The sequence below is a fragment of the Pelophylax lessonae genome (assembly GCF_965119305.1).
Source record: "Pelophylax lessonae genome assembly, chromosome: 1".
Classification (NCBI taxonomy): domain Eukaryota; kingdom Metazoa; phylum Chordata; class Amphibia; order Anura; family Ranidae; genus Pelophylax; species Pelophylax lessonae.
In genome coordinates, this window is record NC_138768.1 from 366,293,961 (window position 1) to 366,316,239 (window position 22,279).

The 22,279-nt window shown below is 42.0% G+C and overlaps 1 protein-coding gene across 1 annotated transcript in view; it reads right to left on the reverse strand.

Annotated features, from left to right (window-relative positions):
• Positions 1-7,039: 7,039 nt before the first annotated feature.
• The window catches only part of LOC309564256 (annexin A1-like), an 82,829-nt gene continuing 67,589 nt past the window's right edge, over positions 7,040-22,279 (reverse strand). The window contains exons 11-12 of the mRNA XM_082268881.1: positions 8,539-8,661; positions 7,040-7,163 (exon numbers count right to left, since the gene is read on the reverse strand). Of these exons, the coding sequence (XP_082125007.1) occupies positions 7,104-7,163; positions 8,539-8,661 (183 nt within the window). The 3' untranslated portion in view covers positions 7,040-7,103. The remainder of the gene's footprint in view (positions 7,164-8,538; positions 8,662-22,279) is intronic.

Sequence of the window (22,279 nt, forward strand, 5' to 3'; positions counted from 1 at the left end):
TGTTCTTCACGGAAGATCTTTTTCAGATCTATTGTGGACCAATCAAATTTATATGCTGGTCAATCCATCGCCGCCAACCCAAATTCGCCCCTTGCCAGACCATTCGGCTGGAAACCTATAATGGTTTCCGATTTTAAAACCTTTCTGGGCCTTCCCCTCAACATGGGCATAACCAAAATGAGTGAATTGCGGATATATAGGTCCACTAGCCCAATTCACCATATGCGCGTGTACTCTGCCTCCATGTCCAGGGCGGAATACGAGCAAATTCTGCGATTTATGTATTTCAACGACAATGAAATCTGTCGTCCTAAGGGAGACCCTGAATATGATCGGCTTCAATCAGTGGTTTTCAGCCTTGTTTAAACCCCAACAAGTTGTCTGCGTTGACGAGTCCCTGATTAAGTTTACTGGCCGCCTTGCTATGAAACAGTATCTCCCCAGCAAGCGTGCCAGATACGGGGTCAAGCTGTACAAGCTCTGTGACAGGGCCACAGGCTATACAGTTAGTTTCCCGGTCTACGAGGGAAAAGATAGCTCTGTTGAGCCTCCCAACTGCCCAGACTACATAGGGAGCAGCGGCAAGATAGTTTGGAACTTAGTGTCACCCTTATCCGGAAAGGGGTACCATTTGTACTTGGACAATTTTTACACAAGCGTGCCACTATTTAGTCACCTGCTCAAGTTACAAATTGGCGCACGTGGCACCGTGTGACCTAATCCCCCAACAGCTTGTAAATTCCTGTCTTAGTCGGGGGGAGAGAGCCTGCTTGAAAATGGACACATTTCTTGCAGTGAAGTGGAGGGATACATGGAATGTTTTCATTCTGTCCTCCCTTCACGCAGACACAACAATCCAAATTCATATGGCAACTGGTGTTATGGAGAAACACCTCTGTTTCCACGAATATAAGCTTAATATGGGAGGGGTGGACCTTAATGACCAGCTTTTGGCTCCGTATTTAGTTGCCCATAAAGCCAGACGCGGGTACAAAAAAGTGTCTGTTTATTTATTCCAATTGGCTATGCTGAACGCTTTTGTACTATACAGGGCGTCAGGAAGAACCGGATCCTTCCGAGAATTCCAGGAAGAAATTATCAATGCCTACCTGTACCCAGAAGGTGTTCCTGCCCAACTTCCCCTTCCAGATGCACTGAGCTGGCTGCATGAGAGGCATTTTTCACATGTCCTCCTCAGTACCCCTACCCAAAGACACCCCCAAAGAAGATGTCATGTCTGTAGCAGGCGCGGATTTAGGCATGACACCCGCTATTATTGTCCCACCTGTCCTGACCAACCTGGTTTCTGCATTGAGGAATGGTTTGAGCGCTATCACACACTAGTGGAGTTTTAGTGTAGGGTACAGCACGACACAGTGTAGGGCACACTAATGCCTCGTACACATGCACCGATTGTTGGCCGTGAATTTTCGGCCAACGTTCGATCGGCCGATTGTCGGCCTGTTAGTATGATGCTTCCGACAACCAACTGCGACTTTTTGGCCAAACAAAATCTGGTGTGTATGCTATAAAATTTTTGTTGGCCGTCAACAGAACGGCCGATTGTTCGTCAGTCAGTACAGATTTCGGCAGACAAAAATCAGATGAGCAAGACTGGGCATGCTCAGAGAAGAAAAAACACACGGAAAGTAAACCAGCGCATGACATCACTTCTGAAGTTGGTTGTTGTTGGCCGAAAAAATTTGTGTGCAGTCTAGAGCACATTTCAACCAACACAACAACACTGGACAAAAGACGGCCGATTGGTCGGCCAACAATCGTTGCATGTGTACGAGGCTTTACACAGGGTCTCGAAAGATGTTTGATGGCTATTGACATTTTGAGAGACCCTACGCTGGAAAGTTGCAGTTCACAAAAAAAAGTGTAAAAAAAAAATACAAAAAAAATATAAAATAAAAAAGCCAAAAACAGTTGTCGTCTCAGTTATTTTTATGTTCTTCAACTCTTCCTACTGTACTTTTACTGTACTTTGTTTGTTTTTTCATTCTTTTGTTAACCTGTTTCCTTTGCAGGTACATGTCGGCTGCCACACTGATTTTATATATTCTGACACAAACAGCATTTGTACATTGCTGGACTTTGGGTGGTTATACCAGGATGATGCCTGCAGATTTAGGCATCATCTTGGTATCATTTTTTACAGCCAGCGGTTGGCTTACATGTAAAAGCAATCCTAGCGCATAATTGGCCACTAGACTGCTTTTATAAGCAGTGGGAGGGGACTCCTCCCCCCCTTCCCGACGCCTTTTTTCTCTGGCTCTCCTCTCCCACTGGTTAACCCGAGAGTTCAGCCGGTGGTTCAATTATCTAACCATAGAGCTGATTGGAGATGAGAATGGCTCCAATCACCTCTATGGCGTAAGATACCGAAAGCAGTTCATGACTTCTGTTTCGCCAGAAATAAACAGCACCATTGGGAAATTGGGAAAGCATTTTATCACACCAATTTTGGTGTGGTCAGATGTGTTAAGGTCAGAGGAGAGATCTAGAGTCTAAAAGACCCCAGTTTTTAAAAAAAGAGTACCTGTCACTACAGATTGCTATCATAGGGGATATTTAAATTCACTGTGATGACAATAAAAATTATTTAAAAAAAATGAAAGGAAAGATGTCAAAATAACATAAAATAAAAAAGCAAAATAAATAAAAATAATAAAAAATCAATCCCCCCTGTCCCCCTGTGCTTGCGCGCAAAGGCGCATGCAAGCGTTGGTCTACTGTCATATGAAAACCGCAATTGCAGCATGCATGTGAGGTATCGCCATGAACGCCAGGTCAAGGGCAGTAATTCTTGCAGTAGACCTCCTCTGTAAGTCTAAAGTGGTAACCTGTAAAGACTTTTAAAGGCTTTTAAAAATGTACGTAGTGTGTTGCCACTGCAAAGGCGTGCGCAATTTTTAAAGCATGTCATGTTTGGTATCTATGTACTCGGCATAAGATCATCTTTTAAATTTTACCAAACAATTTGGAATTATATAGTGTATTTGTGCATTCAATTTTAAAAAAATGTATTTTTCCCGCAGAAATTGCGTTTGGAAAATCTGTGCGCAAATACCGTGTGACAAAAAAATTTGCAACATCCACCGTTTTGTTCTGTAGGGCCTCTGCTTTAAAGAAATATATAAAGTTTTGGGGTTCAAAGTAATTTTCTAGTAAAAAAATATATTTTTTCATGTAAACAAAAAGTCACAGAAAAGGCTTGGTTTTCAAGTGGTTAAGAGTGGGTTATGTGTGGCTAAGATTGAGCATAAAATGCCAGGACAGTTCAAACACCCCCCAAATGACCCCTTTTTCAAAAGTAGACACCCAAAGCTATTTGATGAGAGGCATATTGAGTCCATGGAGTATTGTATATTTTGCCCTAAGTTTCAGGAAGGTGACAATTTTTTTTTTATTTTACACAAAGTTGTCACTAAATGATATATTGCTCACGCATGCCATGGGTATATGTGAAATGACACCCCAAAATACATTATGCTGCTTCTCCTGAGTACAGGGATAGCACATATGTGAGACTTTTTTGGGAGCCTAGATGTGTATGGCACCCCGAAATCCAATCACTGCCTTCAGGTTTTCTAATGGCCTAAATTGTGCATTTTACTTCCGCACTAGCTGTCACAGTTTCAGAGGCCCTGAAATTTCAAGATAACACAAAACCCCCCCAAATGACCATATTTTGAAAAGTAGACAATCCAAGCTATTATTCTGCTGCTTCTCCTGAGTACAGGGATACCACATGTGTGAGAATTTTTGGCAGTCTAGCAGCGTACAGGACCCCGAAAACCAATCCTCATCTTCAGGCTTTCTAAGGGCATAAATTGTTGGGTTCACTCCTTACTACCTATCACAGTTTTGAAGTCCATGAAATGCCAAGATAGCACACCCCCCCCCCCCCCAAAATGACCCCATTTTGCAAAGTAGACACTCCAAGCTATTTGCTGAGAGGCATGGTGAGTATTTTGCAGCTCTCATTTATTTTGGAAAATTAAGAAAAAACAGGAAAATGCATTTTTTCCTCTTTTTTTCAAATTCCAAAACTTTGTGACAAAAAGTGAGATCTGAAAAACACTCAACATGCCTCTCTGCAAATAGCTTAGGGTGTCTACTTTCCAAAAAGGGGTAATTTGGGGGGGGGGGTTGTGCTGTCTTGGCATTTCATGGCGCCTGAAACTGTGATAGGTAGTCAGGAGTGAAATCAACAATTTACGCCCTTGGAAAGCCTTAAAGTGGTGATTGGTTTTCGGGGTCCTGTACTCGGCTAGACTGCAAAAAAGTCTCACACATGGGGTATCCCCATACTCAGGAGAAGCAGCAGAATGTATTTTGGGGTGTCATTTCACATATACCCATGGCATGTGTGAGCAATATATCATTTAGTGACAACTTTGTGTAAAAAACAAAATAAAAAAATAATATTTTTCCCGGAACTTGTGACAAAATATAAAATATTCCATGGACTCACCATGCCTCTCAGCAAATATCTTGGAGTGTCTACTTTGCAAAATGGGGTCATTTAGGGGGGGTTTGTGCTATCTTGAAATTTCAGGGCCTCTGAAACTGTAATGGGTAGTAAGGGGTAAAATCAAAAAATTACGTCATTAGAAAACCTGAAGATGGTGATTGGTTTTCAGGGTCCCGTACACAGCTAGGCTTCCAAAAAGTCTCACACATGGGATATCCCCATACTTAGGAGAAGCAGCAGAATGTATTTTGGGGTGTCATTCCACATATACCCATGTCATGTGTGAGAAATGTATCTTTCAGTGACAACTTTGTGTTAAAAAAATGTAATATTCCCAAAACTTGTGGCAAAATATAAAATATTCCATGGACTCACCATGCCTTTCAGCAAACAGCTTGGGGTATCTACTTTCTAAAATTGGGTCATTTGGGGGGGGGGTTGTGGTATCGTGACATTTCAGGGCCTCCTAAACTGTGATAGGTAGTAAGAAAATGCAATGAAAAATGTACGCACTTTGAAATTCTGAAGGTGGTGATTGGTTTCTGGGTCCCGTACACAGCTAGGCTCCAAAAAGTCTCACATATATGGTATCCCTGTACTCATGAGAAGCAGCAGAATATATTTTGGGGTGTAATTACACATATACCCATGACATGCATGAGCAATATATCATTTCAATGACAACTTTGTGTAAAAAATAAAAATAAAAAATTTTAGTCATTTTCAAACACCTGTGACAAAAAAATGAAATATTCAATGAGCTCAACATGTCTCTCAGGACATTCCTTAGGATGTCTACTTTCCAAAAAGTGGTAATTTGGGGGGGGGGGGGTTGTACTGCCCTGCCATTTTAGCCCTTCATGAAATGAGATAGGCAGTCAGAAAGTAAAAGCTGCATAAATTCCAGTATTTACACATTAGTTTGTAGACGATATAACTTTTGCGCAAACCAATAAAAATACGCTCATTGAGATTTTTTTTTTGTCAAAGACATGTAGTTAAATACATTTTGGCCAAAATATATGACATAAATTGAGTATATTGGATAGTTTTTAAAAGACAAAGTTGAAAATGTAATTTTTTCTTAAAAATCTTTGCTTTTTTATTATTAATATCTCAAAAAATAAAAAGGGCAGAGGTGATCAGATACCACCAAAAGAAAGCTCTGTTTGTGGGAAAAAAAGGCCGTAAATTTCGTTTGGGTACAGCATTGCATGATCAGTTAAAGTCACGCAGTGCCAAGTTGAAAAAAGGGACCTGGTCTTTGAGCAGCCAAATCCTCCAGGGCTTAAGTGGTTAAGGCTTACCTATAGGTAATGTAAATATCTCCTAAACATGCACCATTTAGGAGATATTTACTGAGCTAGCAGCCAGTTACATCACTGACGCATGCTCTCTGAAGGAACAGCCACCCGTTCCGTTTCTTCAGAGCAGTGTGCCGTGACTGGTGGCTCCGGCCAGTCACAGAGCCGGAGCCACGAACCCGGAAGGAAGACCGGGTAGAGATGGACGCTGCCTCCTGCGATGGCATCGCTGAAACACTTCATTCCAGGTAAGTTTAACATAATCTGCTAGTATGCAATGCATACTAGCACATTATGCCTTTGCCTTGCAGGTAAGAAAAATAAGTGCAGCGGTTTACAACCGCTTTAAAATCATATATTGATCATCAGAGGGAATCCTACCACCATTAGGAAATGTGGCAAAAAAGGTCTTAGGCATCACCTCTTCAAAGCGCCACAATTTAGGGCTCTGGAATGGTGGCAGGAGTTTAAACCTTTTACCCTTGAATCAGGTATCTAATAGGGTAGTCATCAATAGTGGTCTCTCTTTGATACCCTGAAACCTGGGGTCCTTGAACAGGCAGTTGTCCATAAAAGACCCCATTCACAACAATTGCCTGCAAGACCCTAGTCCTCTGTGTTGCAGTAAACAACACTGTCCTCAACAATCTCAACCCACCTACATACAACACTTAAGGTTTGAGAGGGGGTGAAATGTATCCCAGAGTTTGGGTGCTGGCAACAAGAATAGGTTTCCCTCACCTTCTCGTTAGCAGCACCCCAAACCTCCCCCTATTTTATATTCCACCTTATCCTCCTGCTGCCTTTTTCTCATAGGGATAGAAAGCAGTAGGTTTTGGTTCCTGATAGCTCAGAAAATGTCCTCCTTTTCTTCCTACTGCTGTGCCTCCTGTACCCAGTCTATCAGGCCATGCAGTTTGTGTTCCTGGAGGAACACAAAATGGATTGTATCACTAATAAGAAGAGAGTCCTTGTCAACCACTCAGCTATGCATCCACAAACCTCTTACTCCCTGGGTTTGCCGCAAATCCACTGTGCGATGAATCCAAAACATCCCTAATCTTGGTTAGTATAGAAGATTTGTTATGAATGAAATAGTATTAACCCGAAAATACCATCCAAAATATTTTTTTTGAAAATGTATCATTTAATATATGAAGTGTGAATACATGTCCTTTTATTACAATTGTAGTTTACTAAAAACAAATGAATAAACAATATTAAAAGCATATTTAAAATGTATCAGTTTGTATTTATGTAACTATTTTTTGATACTTTTGGGACTGCAACAAAGAGTTTCATTGTTTCTTAAAAAGTTAGTCATCGTAGCCAATAAGTCCAACCAGGGCAGTTTCATATTCTCCACTGGTTTCTGCCTACAAATCAAAGAAAAACATGCATTTAGTATCACTATAAATATATAAATAGCTAAGCAAGAACTTTAACCTAAATGCAGTCAATAGGTCAATAACGCATCTCAGCCAGTATCATCAAATCAGCCTTCATGCTGTCTTTTTAAAATAAAAATGATAAAATAATATCAGTGTTATTGAGGAGTTTCCTCTGTAGCAGTATATATGGAATGTATTTAGCTCTTTTAAAGTGGTAGTAAACTGAGCTTTTGAACTTGTACCTAGAGGCCTAAGGCTTATCTTTAGGTACAGTGAATAGCTTCTAAACTTGCAGTGTTTAGAAGATATTCATACTGGAAGTAGCCGGGGACGTCACAGACGCATATGTACTTCACTTTGCAGGAATGACATGCCGTCCCTTCAGAGCTCTGTGCCAGGGCCATGACTTAAATGTGAATGTGTAGGAGTGATTTCATGACGGCTTGGCCATTAAAATGGCCGACACCTGTGAACTTGGAAAGAAGGACATGTGAATACGGAAGCCCTGTCAGCAATGACAGCGCGCCGCTGGCGGGCTTCATTTTAGGGCAAGTTTACTATAATGTGCTAGTATGCAGTTATGTCTTAAACCACCTGGGGGTTTTTTAATCACCACTACCACTTTAAAGAAAAATTGCCATAACTGCATTTTGCATCTAAGGTGGTCACATATAATCCCAATGCAATTTCAGAAAAAAATAAAAGCATTCTTTAACTTTTAGTTATTATATTGGAAAGGGGTTCTATTTCTCTAACAGTCGGGCATGGAGAAGAAGGAAGACAAGAAAAAAGATCATGTCACAGCTGAGGTAAAATACCTTAGCTCCCATTATGCAATGTTCACTTTGCTAATTTTGTTCTAGTTATACCAACTTGTCAATATTTTTGAAAGGGGTGGGCAGAGTATAACTTTAATGTCATCTCCACAAGCTGTATATATATATATACTTTGCTTCCCTTTGTTCCCCCACTGCTCCATTTGGCCACTAGGAAATAAAAGAGGAACCCCTGTGTTTGTAAGCTTTCCCTTCCCCATGTGACACCGTTTGTTCTCGAAGTGGTTCATCTTCAAGCACCAGCACTATCACTTGGGGTAAAGGGGAGAGAGCCGCATGCTCCCCCATACCCATAAGTACTTGACATTTTTCTTTACGGATAGTAGCAGTGGTATGGGAACAAAAGAAAGGTGAGTGTGTGATGGTTGTGGGGCTACCATTACAATTAATTATTTGCAATATTAGAATTATGATAAAAAAATATCTGTATTACTTAAAAAGCATGTAGCATTCCAAAAAAGGGATTTGGTAACACCGAAAGAACTAGGTCAGCCCATCAAATAGGAAGAAAGTCTAAGTCATACCATAATATCATCACGCAGGGAGGTTTTGTTCATCTGTTTATATTGAGCTTTAATTGCTTTCATGTCAGTCTCGGAACGTGATATTATAACCCTGTTCAGGACTTTTTCACGAGTCCCCAAGCCCTGTGAACAAAAAAAAATGTATTGAATACTAATGATTATGCTTATTCATAGAGTTATCACATTCTACATATATTTGTACATTATTTCCATGACAACTCAATAGGCTTGATATGGAAAACTACTATAGACTAGCGATTCAAGTTGCAGTTTGAGTTCATTTGCCTAGTGAATGTTAAAAAATTAGGCAAGGGAAATAAAAAAAAAAAAAAACAAAAACAAAGGATATAGCACATGACTGGTTGATTATTGTAAATACAGCTTTACCTTAATTAATAGCTTAATGAATCTTCACTTTGGTGAGTGAATACTCTTACTAGGGACGTGATTGTGTTTGTTTCAAACAGGGTTTTGTCCTCCCACTTGCAGGGAGGAATGCCAGCTGAGCATCACTCATCTGTCTTCCCCAGCTGCTGCTGTTGTTATTCAAAAGCTGGTATTGCTGGTGCCACTCATGAAAAGTGATTGTTGTTGGCTTTGGATTACCAGGTAACACCCCTGGATTACCTTTTTTTGTTTCCTCCATTCTGGCATTCTGGTTCCTACTGCTTATTGTGTGCTGAAAACCCTTCACTAAGCACTCTCTCTCTGTTCCATCTTAGTTCATCACAAACTGAGCCTAAATTAGAAGTGCCAAGGTGTTTGGCTGTTCCCCGGTACAAAAAAAAAAGTGTTAAATTCTGTTCTCTGTTGTGTCTTTAGACCTCCTGTGTGGAGGTAGGAATTTATTGATCTGCCATGCAGATCAGCTGACCGATTTACACACTGCCTAGTTTTTCATGTAATATATGTTTTACAGAGGATGATGATTTTTAAAAACGAAAAATACTATTAATAACAAATAATAACAATGATATATTAATACTAATTATTACTAATATATTAACAAATATTCAGGAAACCCAAAACAGCAACCATTTCAAATCCTGACCAGTTCAGCAATTTGAAATGCAGACCATCTGGAAAATATGGCCACACATTCTGAAGTTGATTAAATAAAGCTGCAATGTAAAGAAAAATAAAAAAAACATGTTTTATTGCCCATAGGGACGATGAAAATGTATAACTATTTTATACCTGTATTTCTGCAACTTTTAGAGTGAGCAAAATTATATCTTATAGTCAAAGAGGTATACAGTACACTCCAAAGTTAATTCAATAAAGGAATCTTCACATAACATGTTGTGTGAATATTAATTTCAATTATCCTATCAAAAAGCAAATTCCTGTTCACACTAAATATCCAACCATGCACAGAAGATTTTGACATGATTGGACAATTGAAGTATTTATTCATAGACTTTTCTGAGAGAATCTTAAATAACAATTCCATGCATCATGCATGGGTATTTTATACATATTTAGATAGAGGGGAGACCGTGCTAAAACAATATAATAAATCAAAATAATTTGTGAAACAAAAAGTCCATATTCATAGATAAGTCCAATGTGAATAATAGTGTCCGTATCCAAAGAAAGTGCCATTTACGTCGCGACAGCAGTTCGTCCAATCAGAAAGTAACTGCATTGGACAAACTGCTGTTGCGAGGTAAATATAAACAAGGAACTGATGTAGCTGATCATGTGACTCCTGATGACGTCAGATATTTGCTGACAAAACGCGTAGAGTCCCAAGCACGCGGCTACATCACTTCTGGCTATTGGAGCGCAGTTGGAACGTGAAACGGCGTTCCGGATCTGTATTGTGCACACTCCGGCCAGTTGTCTTGGTTTTATACTTTAAGTTGTTTAATTTAATAAATGTTCACCTTTGCTTACTATACCATGAGCCTCTCCATCCTTTCTCTGCACATGTTCGAGCCCTGATTTTTGCTGGACATTGAGTGAATACTGCAGGAACTATACAACATATCGCTATATCCTTAAAGTTATCTGGCTGTGCATGCGGTGATGGTGGAGGAAAGCACATACCCACAAAAAATTGAATGATTTATGTTTTTGGATGATCTATTAACCGATCATACTCATCTGTGAAGATAAGCACAAAGGCACTTTCTTTGGATACGGACACTATTATTCACATTGGACTTATCTATGAATATGGACTTTTTGTTTCACAAATTATTTTGATGCATTATATTGTTTGAGAGCGGTCTCCCCTCTATCTAAATTAGTTCAAAACACATTTGTTGTTTAGATGGGCTGCTCAGCATTCACATTCTAATCAGTAATTTTATCTTATTTATATATTTATTCATTTCACCAGTAATTAATTCACACAATTATAGTTTTAAAATATTTAATATCACTTATATCTTATGCGCTATTGATTTGGTGCATTTCACTATTTCTAGAATTTTATACGTATTTTATACATAGTTACGATATTCAGGCTTGAAACAATGTAGCTATGTAAATACCATATTTGGCCAATGCGCCTTGAAGCTAGAAATCACTGAAGTAGACAACACTTCTTCGGTGATCTACACTTGCTTCTGTGAACCTTGCCCAGTGGCTGCACCACTGAACACAGGAGGTCAGCCACTTGGCATAAGTCTTTTTGTGTCCCGATCGAGACCTGAACAGAGTCATAGATAGCCGAGTGTAAATGGACACAAGTCTGTTTACACCTGCCTGTTCATAGTGCTACATGGAGCTTCTGATCATATCTGCCTGAAAAATGGTTATAACAGTCCCAAAAGATCTGTCAGTCTCAACAGAAAGTAAAGTGTAGCTAAACCCAAGATACAAAAAATGTCTAATGTGGTGACTGCATTTGTTTATTTTTTAGACTTTTTTCATTTTCTTTAACCTGGTAATTATGTCAATAACTCATTCCTGCACCTGAGTGGTTGTATTCATTAACTTTTCTGGACCTGTAGAGGAAGCCTCCATTGTCACCCTGGCTGCTTTTCAGATTTGGACTATGAGTATTCCTCTTTTCCTTTACAGTATGTGTGTGTGTGTGTGTGTGTGTGGGGGGGGGGGGGGGGATTTGTAGTTTAAGCCCTTTGCTGCCCGACTCTGTGGTCCACTTTTAAGCTCAGGTGGGCAGACCATTTTTGCAATTTTTCCATTGCTTTTTTTTTTTCCTTACAGTTTTCAGAGTATGTATAAGACTCCCCAAACCATACATTTTTTTTTTAAAGCACATGACGAGTAGAAGGTGGTACTGATTTTTAAGGCCCCATGATATTTGGCCAGATGTTTATCAAACAATATTCTTACTAGGAATACACTACAATCATTGTTAACAGATACAAACTCAAAACATTTTACAAACTTCCTGCTAAATTCCTACTAAATATAAAAATTTAACCTGTATTGAGCTAAGAAATAACAAATATTCGCCAATTTTAATTTGCACCTTTTTGCAAAATGGTTATATGGTCATATGGTCGAACATACGCAAAAATGTAAATAACCTAATTTCTCTAAAAATCTGGAAGGTTTAATTTTTCACTTGCAGCTTTCAGAGTTTTTAAAAGACCCCCCTAAACCATACATTTTCTGAAAGCACATGACGAGTAGAACAAAAATAAGGTGCTACAGATTTTTTTTTGTCCCCATAATAATGGCCAAATGTTTATCAAATTGCTTTTTCTTTTAAAAAATAAAACCCAAAAATTCTTATTTGCGCACATAAACAGACCATAACTTACAAAATCCCTGCAAAATTCCTACTAAGGCCTTGTTCAATGGGGTGTGCTAACACATACGCTCATGGAGGGTCACATTTCCTGGCACGGGGATGCACAGGTGTTCTGTGCATCAGTATGCAGACAGTCCTATTCCTGTCAATTGGCATGCAGCAGCTGCAAGGACACATCTGACATCCGTACAGTTGTAGGTGCATGGCCCCAAGTGCAGTGTGAGTTCAGGGACATACACCAACATGGATGTCAAGTTGGGAGCAATGGCTGTGTCCATGCAGCGTCTGTGTACCAATTGATATAGATGGGAGTGTCTGCACAGGAATGCTCGGAAACACCTGTGCATTCCTGTGCACCCACTGTGTCCCAACTGACATCAACTGGACTGCCCCGCGTGAACAAGGCCTTGAGCCTTGTTTAGACTTGCGATTGGGGTGGCAGCAAAAATGCGTGGTTAAGCTGCTTTTTTGCTGCCCGTCCCCTTAACCTTCCTAGCGGTATTCCCGAGTGTGACTCGGGGTTAGATTTTAGAGCCAAAAGCGGTAACCCCGAGTCACACTCGGGGTAGCGCTAGGAAGATTGCTGGATCCTGGTAGAGGTTTTACTTACCTTTTCTCCGGGATCCAGCGAAGAATGCGGGCGGTGTGCGGCGGCGGAGCTTCCTCCCGATCGTATGCGAGCCCCGGCTTCCGTCTCCGGCGCCTTGATGTCTGCCAGGGGGTAGAACCAGCGGCAAATTCGAATGTAAAACACACCAAACACACTGATACCATTCAAAATAAAAAAAATCACATTACATTGCCCCCCAGTGCCCTTTCCTGCAGTTTTACTGTACTTTTTATGTAAATATATATATATATATATATATATACATGTGTGTATATATATATATATATATATATATATATATATATACAGTATATATATATATATACACACACATATATATATATATATGTATATGTATATATATACACATATATATATATATACGTGTATATATATATATATATATATATATATATATACATAATTCTTTAATTCTTGTGAATGAGCAGCCCAAACCAACTGTATACATATTATATATATATATATATATATATATATATACACGTATATATATATATATATATGTATATATATATATATATATATATATATGTATATATATATATATATATATATATATATATATATATATATATATATATATATATATGTATACATAATATATGTATACATACATATATATACACATATATATATATATATATATATATATATATATATATATATATATATATATAATATATATATAATAAATGTATACAGTTGGTTTGGGCTGCTCATTCACAAGAATTACATGCAAAATAATGGTACCGCTTTCAGCACCTAAAATCCAAAAGAATCATACCGCCAGGGAGGTTAAGCTGCAATAGACAGCAGATAGGGATACATACATGCTGTGGCCATGATGCTTCACGCCCAGGGTAAAGTTGGCCCACCTTGTAGTGATGAGTGCCACAAGCGCCCCCGCAACCTCGTGCAATCCACACAGTTGTGATGCATTTGTCGGCAACATGGCTAAATGGGGTTAAAACAGGTGGGGAGGAGGCATTGAAATGCTTCCAATAGCCACTGGAGTGAAATCTGAACTTTCTTTTCTTTTGTACAGGTACAATTATTTTTTTTTTCCATAAACATTTTTATTAAAGATAAAAGGAGGTACATCAAATAACGAATTGAGATTGAACATTTCAACAGAGTAATAGAAAAACAAGAATTCTCACAGAATTGGACACAGGGAATTATACTGCAATAAGGGCATTACAAAAATGATTCAGGAAAAGAAGTAGCATTGATAGTCTTACAGTACAATGAAAGGAATGAACAGGATGCCAACTTGGGCCATAATTGTCAGGGTTCTGGATACATGTACCCCAGTGGTATCGAAGAAAGGCTTTAGAGTATGGACAACCAGGTTGGGTGATAATGTTAAATCATGTGGCCTGAGAGATCCACGAGACTAATATCGGGGTTCCAGTAGTATGGATGTAGCCCGTGGGGGTGCGGGTCAGTAAGCTAGATGAAGTTGGAAAGGGATAGTAAAAAGCAGAAAGGAAAGTGGGAAAGGAAGAAGGGGGAGGCTAGGGAGGGAGGAGGGAAGGAAAAAATCATGTCAATGATTGATTTGTATAGATCAGTCTCCTTGAATCGGAGCCAGTCGAGCCATTCGGCAGAAAATTTGGAGATATTATCCCTTGAGACGGCAATCAATTCCTCAACCTCTTCAATCTTATTCAGCCTATGGAACCATTCCAGAGTCAAGGGAATCGAAGTCGAGCGACAATGGCATGGGACACATAATTTAGCGGCAGTCAACATATGGCGTGCAAGGTAGTGATGGACGAATATTGGCCGGGGCGGTTCGCGAACGCCAGCCGCAAATTTTCTCAAAAGTACGCGACCCGAGAGTTCGCGACGGGCCCCTTTCACTTTAATGGGAGGCGAACTTTAAAAAACTTTAGGTCATATTTGCAGCCACAGAAGACGTACTAGCTGTGCACAAATAGTCCCAGCACATGGACAATGTCATAACAGAAGTATTGCAATTGAAAAAGTTGCCCTAAATATTTTTTTGTTTTTTTTACAGCAAAAAATATTTTTTTTTTTTCATAAATCAGCCAGAACTGACAGCAGCCAGTAAATACATTGTCTAATACATATAGGGTCCATTCACACATCTGTAAAATGGGCCCGCATCCATTCCACAATTTGGCGGAACCTTTACAGACCCATTGTTTTTCATTTCCAGTCTGAAAAATGAGGCATTCACAGGATAAAGAAGTAAGTGTCGGCCATTCCAGGCCCCAAAAATGAACCCACATGCATTTACCTGACAGCTAAGAACGTAGTATTCTGTGGCTGAAGGTACATTAGGCATTCACAGGTAACAGAAGTAAATGTCGGCCATAAAAGGCACCAAAAAATAGCCCACATGGGTTTACCTGACAGCTAAGAATGTAGTATTCTGTGGCTGAAGGTACATTAGGCATTCACAGGATACAGAAGTAAGTGTCGCCCATTCCAGGCCCCAAACATTAGCCCACATGGGTTTACCTGACAGCTAAGTATGTAGTATTCTGGGACTGAAGGTACATTAGGCATTCACACAGTATACAGAAGAAAGTGTCGGCCTGTATAGGCTGCAAAAATTAGCTCACATGGTTTGAACTGACAGCAAAAAACTTAGTATTTGGTGGCTGGAGGTACATTAGGCATTCACAGAAAAAATAACTGTCGGCCCTGAAAGGCCCCAAAAATGTGCCATTCAATGGACATGAAATGCCTTTTATGCCGCTGTATGTAGCGAAGCCAAGGACCAGGAATTGTTGTGGGTGGAGGAATTTCGATGAAACCTGGTCTACTGGTCACATGTGTTGAATTCCTCAGAGATCCATGCCTCATTAATTTTTATAAATGTGAGGTTGTCTACACTGTCATGAGCTAGGCGATCCCCCTCTGCTGCGCTGAACCTCCTTTCGGACAGGACACTGGATGGGGGGCAAGCCAACATTTCCATTGCAAATTGTGCAAGCTCTGGCCAGAGGTCAAGCCTGCCCACCCAGTAGTCCAGGGGTTCATCACTCCTCAGAGCGTCCACATTGGCTGTTAACCCGATGTATTCGGACACCTGTCGTTCTAGGCGTTCCCTCATGCTGGATCGGGAGTACAGCTGTCGATGGTTCAGGCGAAAGAAGGATCTCATATCTGAAGTGACCAAGACATCTTCCAACCGCCCTCTTCTTGCAGGCGCTGTTGGATTGCTACTCGCAACTGTCTCCCTGTGACTGGAAATTCCTCTGCCAGCGCATGGAAAAGCAGAATGCAGCATTTCCCACAGCAAGGCCTGGAAGTGCTGCATTCTCACCGCCCTCTGTGATTGTGGTAACATTTCTGCCATTTTGTGTTTGTACTGGGGGTCTAAGTACGTTGCCACCCACTACTGGTCCTTGGCCTTTATACGTTTTATACGGGGGTCCCCCTTAAAACACTGCAGCATGTAGGCCCCCATTCCCACTAAACTGGAAGCAGTATAGTGGCCTGCTTCCAGCTCATCATCAAGGATAATGTTGTCCTCGTTCTCCTCCCCCCCATCCACAGATAACACAAGGGATCCCAGAAAGGTTTAAAGCATGCTCTTCTTGCTCCTCCTCATCCCCCCCAGCACCATCCTCCTCCTCTGACTCCTCTTCAGACTCCTGCAGTTGATTTGTCTCAGATGGGAGTAGCACCCCCTGGGAATTCATTCAACATTGCAACTTCCTGATCTGCCTGCTCCTGCTCCGCAACGGCTTGATCAATGACACGACACAATGCACGCTCCAGAAAGAAGGCGTAAGGTATGATGTCACTTATGGTGCACTGGCCGTGACTGACCAGTTTGGTGATCTCATCAAATGGCCGCAGAAGTCTGCATGCGTCCCGCATGAGCAGCCACTGGCGAGGTGAAAAAAACCCAAGCTCCCCAGAACCTGTCCTGCCGCCGAGTTCGAACAGGTAGTCATTAACTGCACGTTTCTGCTGGAGCAGCCTATCGAGCATATGCAACGTTGAGTTCCATTGCGTCGGGCAGTCACAAATAAGACGCCTGAGGGGCAGGTTGTGTCGCCGCTGAATCTCAGCAAGGCGAGCCATGGCTGTGTAAGATCTTCAGAAATGGCCCGAGATTTTCCTGGCCTGCCACAAGATGTCCTGGACCCCAGGGTATTTGGAAAAGAATCACTGCACCACCAAGTTCAGGGCATGTGCCATGCATGGCACGTGTGTTATTTTGCCCTGTTTCAGCACGTTTAGCAGATTGGCAACGTTGTCACACACCACTTTACCAACTGAAAAATTCAGCGGTGTCAGCCACTGATCTGCCTGTGAACGCAAAGCTGAAAGGAGTGCAGGACCAGTGTGGCTCTTGGCTTCCAGGCACAACAGACTCAGCACAGCATGGCAAGCAACGTCTCTCCTAGCATGTGGAATAGGTTCTGGGGATCTTGGGCGGCGCAGGAGAAGATACGGTAGCAGTGGAAGAGGAGGAGTCAGCCGAGGAGGAGAGGGAGGATGGAGGAGGAGGAGAAGAAGAGGCAGGCCTACTTGCAATCCGTGGCGGTACAACTAAATCTACACGGGTTGCATGCTTAACGGCCGTCAGAAGGTTCACCCAGTGGGCAGTACAAGTGATATACCTTCTCTGCCCGTGTTTGCTAGACCATGTGTCTGTGTAGATAACACCCCACTTCAATCTGTGGTATTGGGAGGCCATAGGTTTATCACAGAAGTTCTACAAATAATCGGCCAGTATCTGTTGTCAATGTGTGTAGCACAGTTAACACAGCGAAAGAGGCCAAATTTTTGCAGGATTAAATACAATCTTAGAAAAGTATACTGTTAAATAACCCCCCCCCCCCCGCTTCAATGTGTGCTATTGGGGGGCCACTGGTTTATCACACCAGTTGTTCAAAAAATTGGCCAGTGAGTTTGGCACTGTGTGTATCAAACTTCACTCAGCAAAAGAGGCAATATTGTTGCAGGACACAAATACACTTGTAAAAGTATACTCAGGCTCCAAAAATTAGCTCACATGGTTTCAACTGACAGCAAAAAAATTAGTTTTTGATGGCTAGAGGTACAGTAGGCATTCAGAGTATACACAAGTTGATGGCGGGCTGTTTATGCAGCAAAAATTAGCTCACATGGGTTGAACTGACAGCAAAGAATGTAAAATATGATGGATAGAGGTGCAGTAGGCATTCACAGTATACACAAGTTGGTGGTGGGCTGTTTAGGCTGCAAACATGAGCTCACATGGGTTGAACTGACAGCAAAGAACGTAGTATATGATTGCTAGAGGTACAGTACGCGTTCACAGTATACACAAGTTGGTGGCGGGCTGTTTAGGCCGCAAACATGAGCTCACATGGGTTGAACTGACAGCAAAGAACGTAGTATATGATGGCTAGAGGTACAGTAGGCGTTAACAGTATACACAAGTTGGTGGCGATTTGTGACTGCAGCCGGGCGAACCGCAAGGCCATCTCTAGTGCCAGGATGGTTGTGAATGAGGAAGCACTGCATGGAGAGTAATTAAGTAGGATCCGTTCTGGAGAATACGGTATCAAGCTAGATGTGACTTTAGTCACGATCTTGTGTACATTTTCCCAAAAGGGTTGCAAAACCAGGCATGTCCACCAAATGTGCAGCATGGTACCAGTGTTTGCATTGCATCTCCAGCAGGTGTCAGAGATTTCCGGAGCAAATTTGTAAATTTTCGCAGGGGTCTTTTACCAGCGGGTCAAGATCTTATATCCATTCTCCTGAGCAGTGACATTAATCGAAGCACGATGAGGCGAGCAACAAATAGATTCCCAGTCATTATCAGATAGGGTCAGTTGCAGGTCTTTTGACCATGCCTGTGTGAACATTGCTGAGGAGGCTGAAGGGGCGTCGAGCAAGTGGTTGTATAATTCCGAAATGATATGGCGTTGAGGGCGATTTCTCTCGCAAATGGATTCCAATAGTGTCCAAGGTCTTGTCCATTTGGAAGAAGCGTGGCTGGATGAAAGGAAGTGACAGATTTGGAAAAAACATCCATAGTGGGAGGTCTGGAGGGTGAAGAGTGGAATTAAGCATTTCCCAGGTGATAGGTGCTCCTTTTTTGAAAAAAGTGCTTAGCCAAAACGTCTTGATGCTGCCAGCAGGAATGGAGAAAGCTAGCAGACAACCCTGGTGGGAACAATTTTATTTTTGATATTTTTTTTTGGGGGGGGGAGCTTTGATGAGACATCAGGGGTTTAAACAGATCTCTAATGTCTCTTTTTTTTTGAGACAGAGAAAGGGACTGAAGACAGTCTCTGCAACCGGAGCTGTACTGTAGATGAACGAATAGGAGTCTGTATAGAGACTCCTATTCATTCATAAACTGAGGCTTAGTAAACACTGTTTGCTATGCTTTAGTGATAAATGAATACAGAAGTTATCAGTACTGATTGATGACTGTATTCCTTTAGGAAAGGAAGGGAACTGGCAAACACATGTTTACTAGCCCCTTCATCCAGCCTCCATCATAACAGCGACCTCCTTCCCCAGCAGTTGCTGCAGCTGGCGGGAGGGGGAAGAGGGAGAGCTAGCCTGCAGCTGCAGGGAGGGGGTGTCCGGCCATCAGTTAGGTGGGGGGCACTGGAGGAGGGGTGGGTCGGAGCAGCCGGGGGATCTATTTTCACAGGTAGATCCTTCTTTGTCTGCCCTGCAGCACCAAAAGCCTGCAGGAGGGCAGAGGATAGAAGCTGGCAGGGTAGCCACTTCAGTGACCATGCGCTCATAGCAGAAGGAGTAATGTGAGAAATGTCAGGTCCATACGAAGACCAGACAGACCTGGCCAGCTGGAAGCAGTGCTGTACGTACGTACACTGTACAGACCTGGCATCGAAGGGGTTCAAGGGTTAGTTCACCTTTACACAGGTAAGGGGGTCTATAGACAAACTGTGCAGCTCTAACTAAAATTGAATTATGCCCTTGCTATAGTTGTATGCCATTTGAGTGCCTCCTGAAGCCTGACTGGAAAACTAGCAGGACATTGCTAGGAGTTTGCAAAGAAAAACCTAGTCATTACTGCTCACCTCCACCATCACAGGAGTAAGTCAGAGTTTCTCTGATTCAAATTCAAAGGGGTGGGGATAGTGTGACTTCACTGACAAAATATAACCCCATGGTATTCTATGGTATAGTATGGACCCCTTATTCATTCATTAATTTATGAGGGGGAGGCGGATAGGCTCTGTGGGCCCCCTTACTGTTAAACAGTCTGATATGGGGATGCACCTATTCCTTTTTTTTGTGCAGGGATCCCTTAGTAATAACTTTACCAGATCCACCTAAGGTAAGGGTCTGGTATAGATATTAACTTCACAGGCAGGCTAAAGACATCTCTCAGGCATGCTATTTAACCTGTTCCCGACTGCCCGCCGCAGTTATACGACGGCAGGCTAATCGCTATACATGTAGGGCACTCGCGAGCACGAGGCTAGGGGGCGAGCACGCCGCCAGCGGCCCGCTCCCACCCCTGCTCATCAGCAGGGAAGCCGATGCAGCGGGCAGGCGGCTCCAATTGCCGTCTGACACCCTCGATCGTTCCCCGCTGAGAGAGAAGAAGGTCAGCTGTTGTAAACACAGCTGACCGTTCTTCTCCCTGGAATGATCATAGAGCCCATGTGATCCTTCTATATAGGATCACATGTCTCTATGGTAATTTTCAGAAGCCACGCCCCCCCTGCCCACAGTTAGAATCACTCCCCTAGGCTCACATTTAACCCCTTGATCACTCACAATGTTAACCCCTTCCCTGCCAGTGTAATTTTTACAGTAACAGTGCATATTTTTAGCACTGATTACTGTAGTAATGTCACTGGTCCCCCCAAAAGTGTCAAAAATGTCAGTCAGGGGTCTGATCTGTACGCTGCAATGTTGCAGTCCCACAAAAAATCGCATATCACCGCCATTACTAGTAAAAAAAAAAAAATATATAAAAATGACATAAATCTTTGCCGTAGTTAGTAGACGTAATAACTTTTGTGCAAACCAATCAAAATACCGTATATACTCGAGTATAAGCTGAGGCCCCTACTTTTACCACAAAAAGATGGGAAAAATGATTGACTCGAGTATAAGCCTAGGGTGAGAATGCAGGGCGGCGGGCATGGTACTGGAGAATGCAGGGCGGCAGGCATGGTACAGGAGAATGCAGGGTGGCAGGCATGGTACAGGAGAATGCAGGGTGGCAGGCATGGTACAGGAGAATGCAGGGTGGCAGGCATGATACAGGAGAATGCAGGGTGGCTGGCATGGTACAGGAGAATGCAAGGTGACTGGCATGGTACAGGAGGGCATGGTACAGGAGAATGCAGGGTGACTGGCATGGTACAGGAGAATGCAGTGTGGCTGGCATGGTACAGGAGAATGCAGGGTGACTGGCATGGTACAGGAGAATGCAGGGTGACTGGCATGGTACAAGAGGATGCGGGGTGACTGGCATGGTACAAGAGGATGCGGGGTGACTGGCATGGTACAAGAGGATGCGGGGTTGTGGGCATACTACAGGAGATGCAGTGCTGTGGGCATGGTACAGGTGGACCATGCCCGCAGCACTGCATCCCTTGTAGTATGCCCGCAGCCCTGCATGATGGCAGGTAGTGCAGCTGTTTCACTTGCCTGTTCCAGAGGCGCCTTCATTTTAAAAATGGCGCCGCCCGGCGCCGACACATCATTGCGCAGGCGCCGCCGCCACTCGTATACGTCCGGCTATTCCCGGCCTGTCCCGAGCGGCGCATGTGCGGTGACATGTATGCGCTGGGCGGCGCCATTTTTAAAGCTTAAGCACGTCGGAGCGGCCAGGGACTTTTTTTTTTTCCTTGACTCGAGTATAAGCCGAGGGGGATGTTTTCAGCACAAAAAAAAGTGATGAAAAACTCGGCTTATACTCGAGTATATACGGTACGCTTAGTGCGATTTTATTTTACCAAAAATATGTAGCAGAAAACAAATTGGCCTAAAATGTTAAAAATTTTGATTTTTAAATTTTCTTTTTTTGAGAATGTCTTATAGCAGAATGTGAAAATTATTGATTTTTTTTTCTTTCAAAATTGTCGCTCTTTTTTTGTTTATAGCGCAAAAAATAAAAATCGCACACGTGATCAAATACCACCAAGAGAAAGCTCTATTTTTGGGAAAAAAGGACATCAATTTTATTTGGGTACAGCGTCGCAGGACCGCGCAATTGTCCGTTAAAATAACACAGTGCAGAATCGCAAAATAGGGCCTGTTCAGGAAGGGGGCAAATCCTTCCGGTCTTGAAGTGGTTAAAGGAACATTGCTTTTTTGATGTTTCATTTTAATTATTATTAAAATCACTACTCCCACCAAACTGAAATCTTAAACATCTTAAAAAAATCTTAAAATGT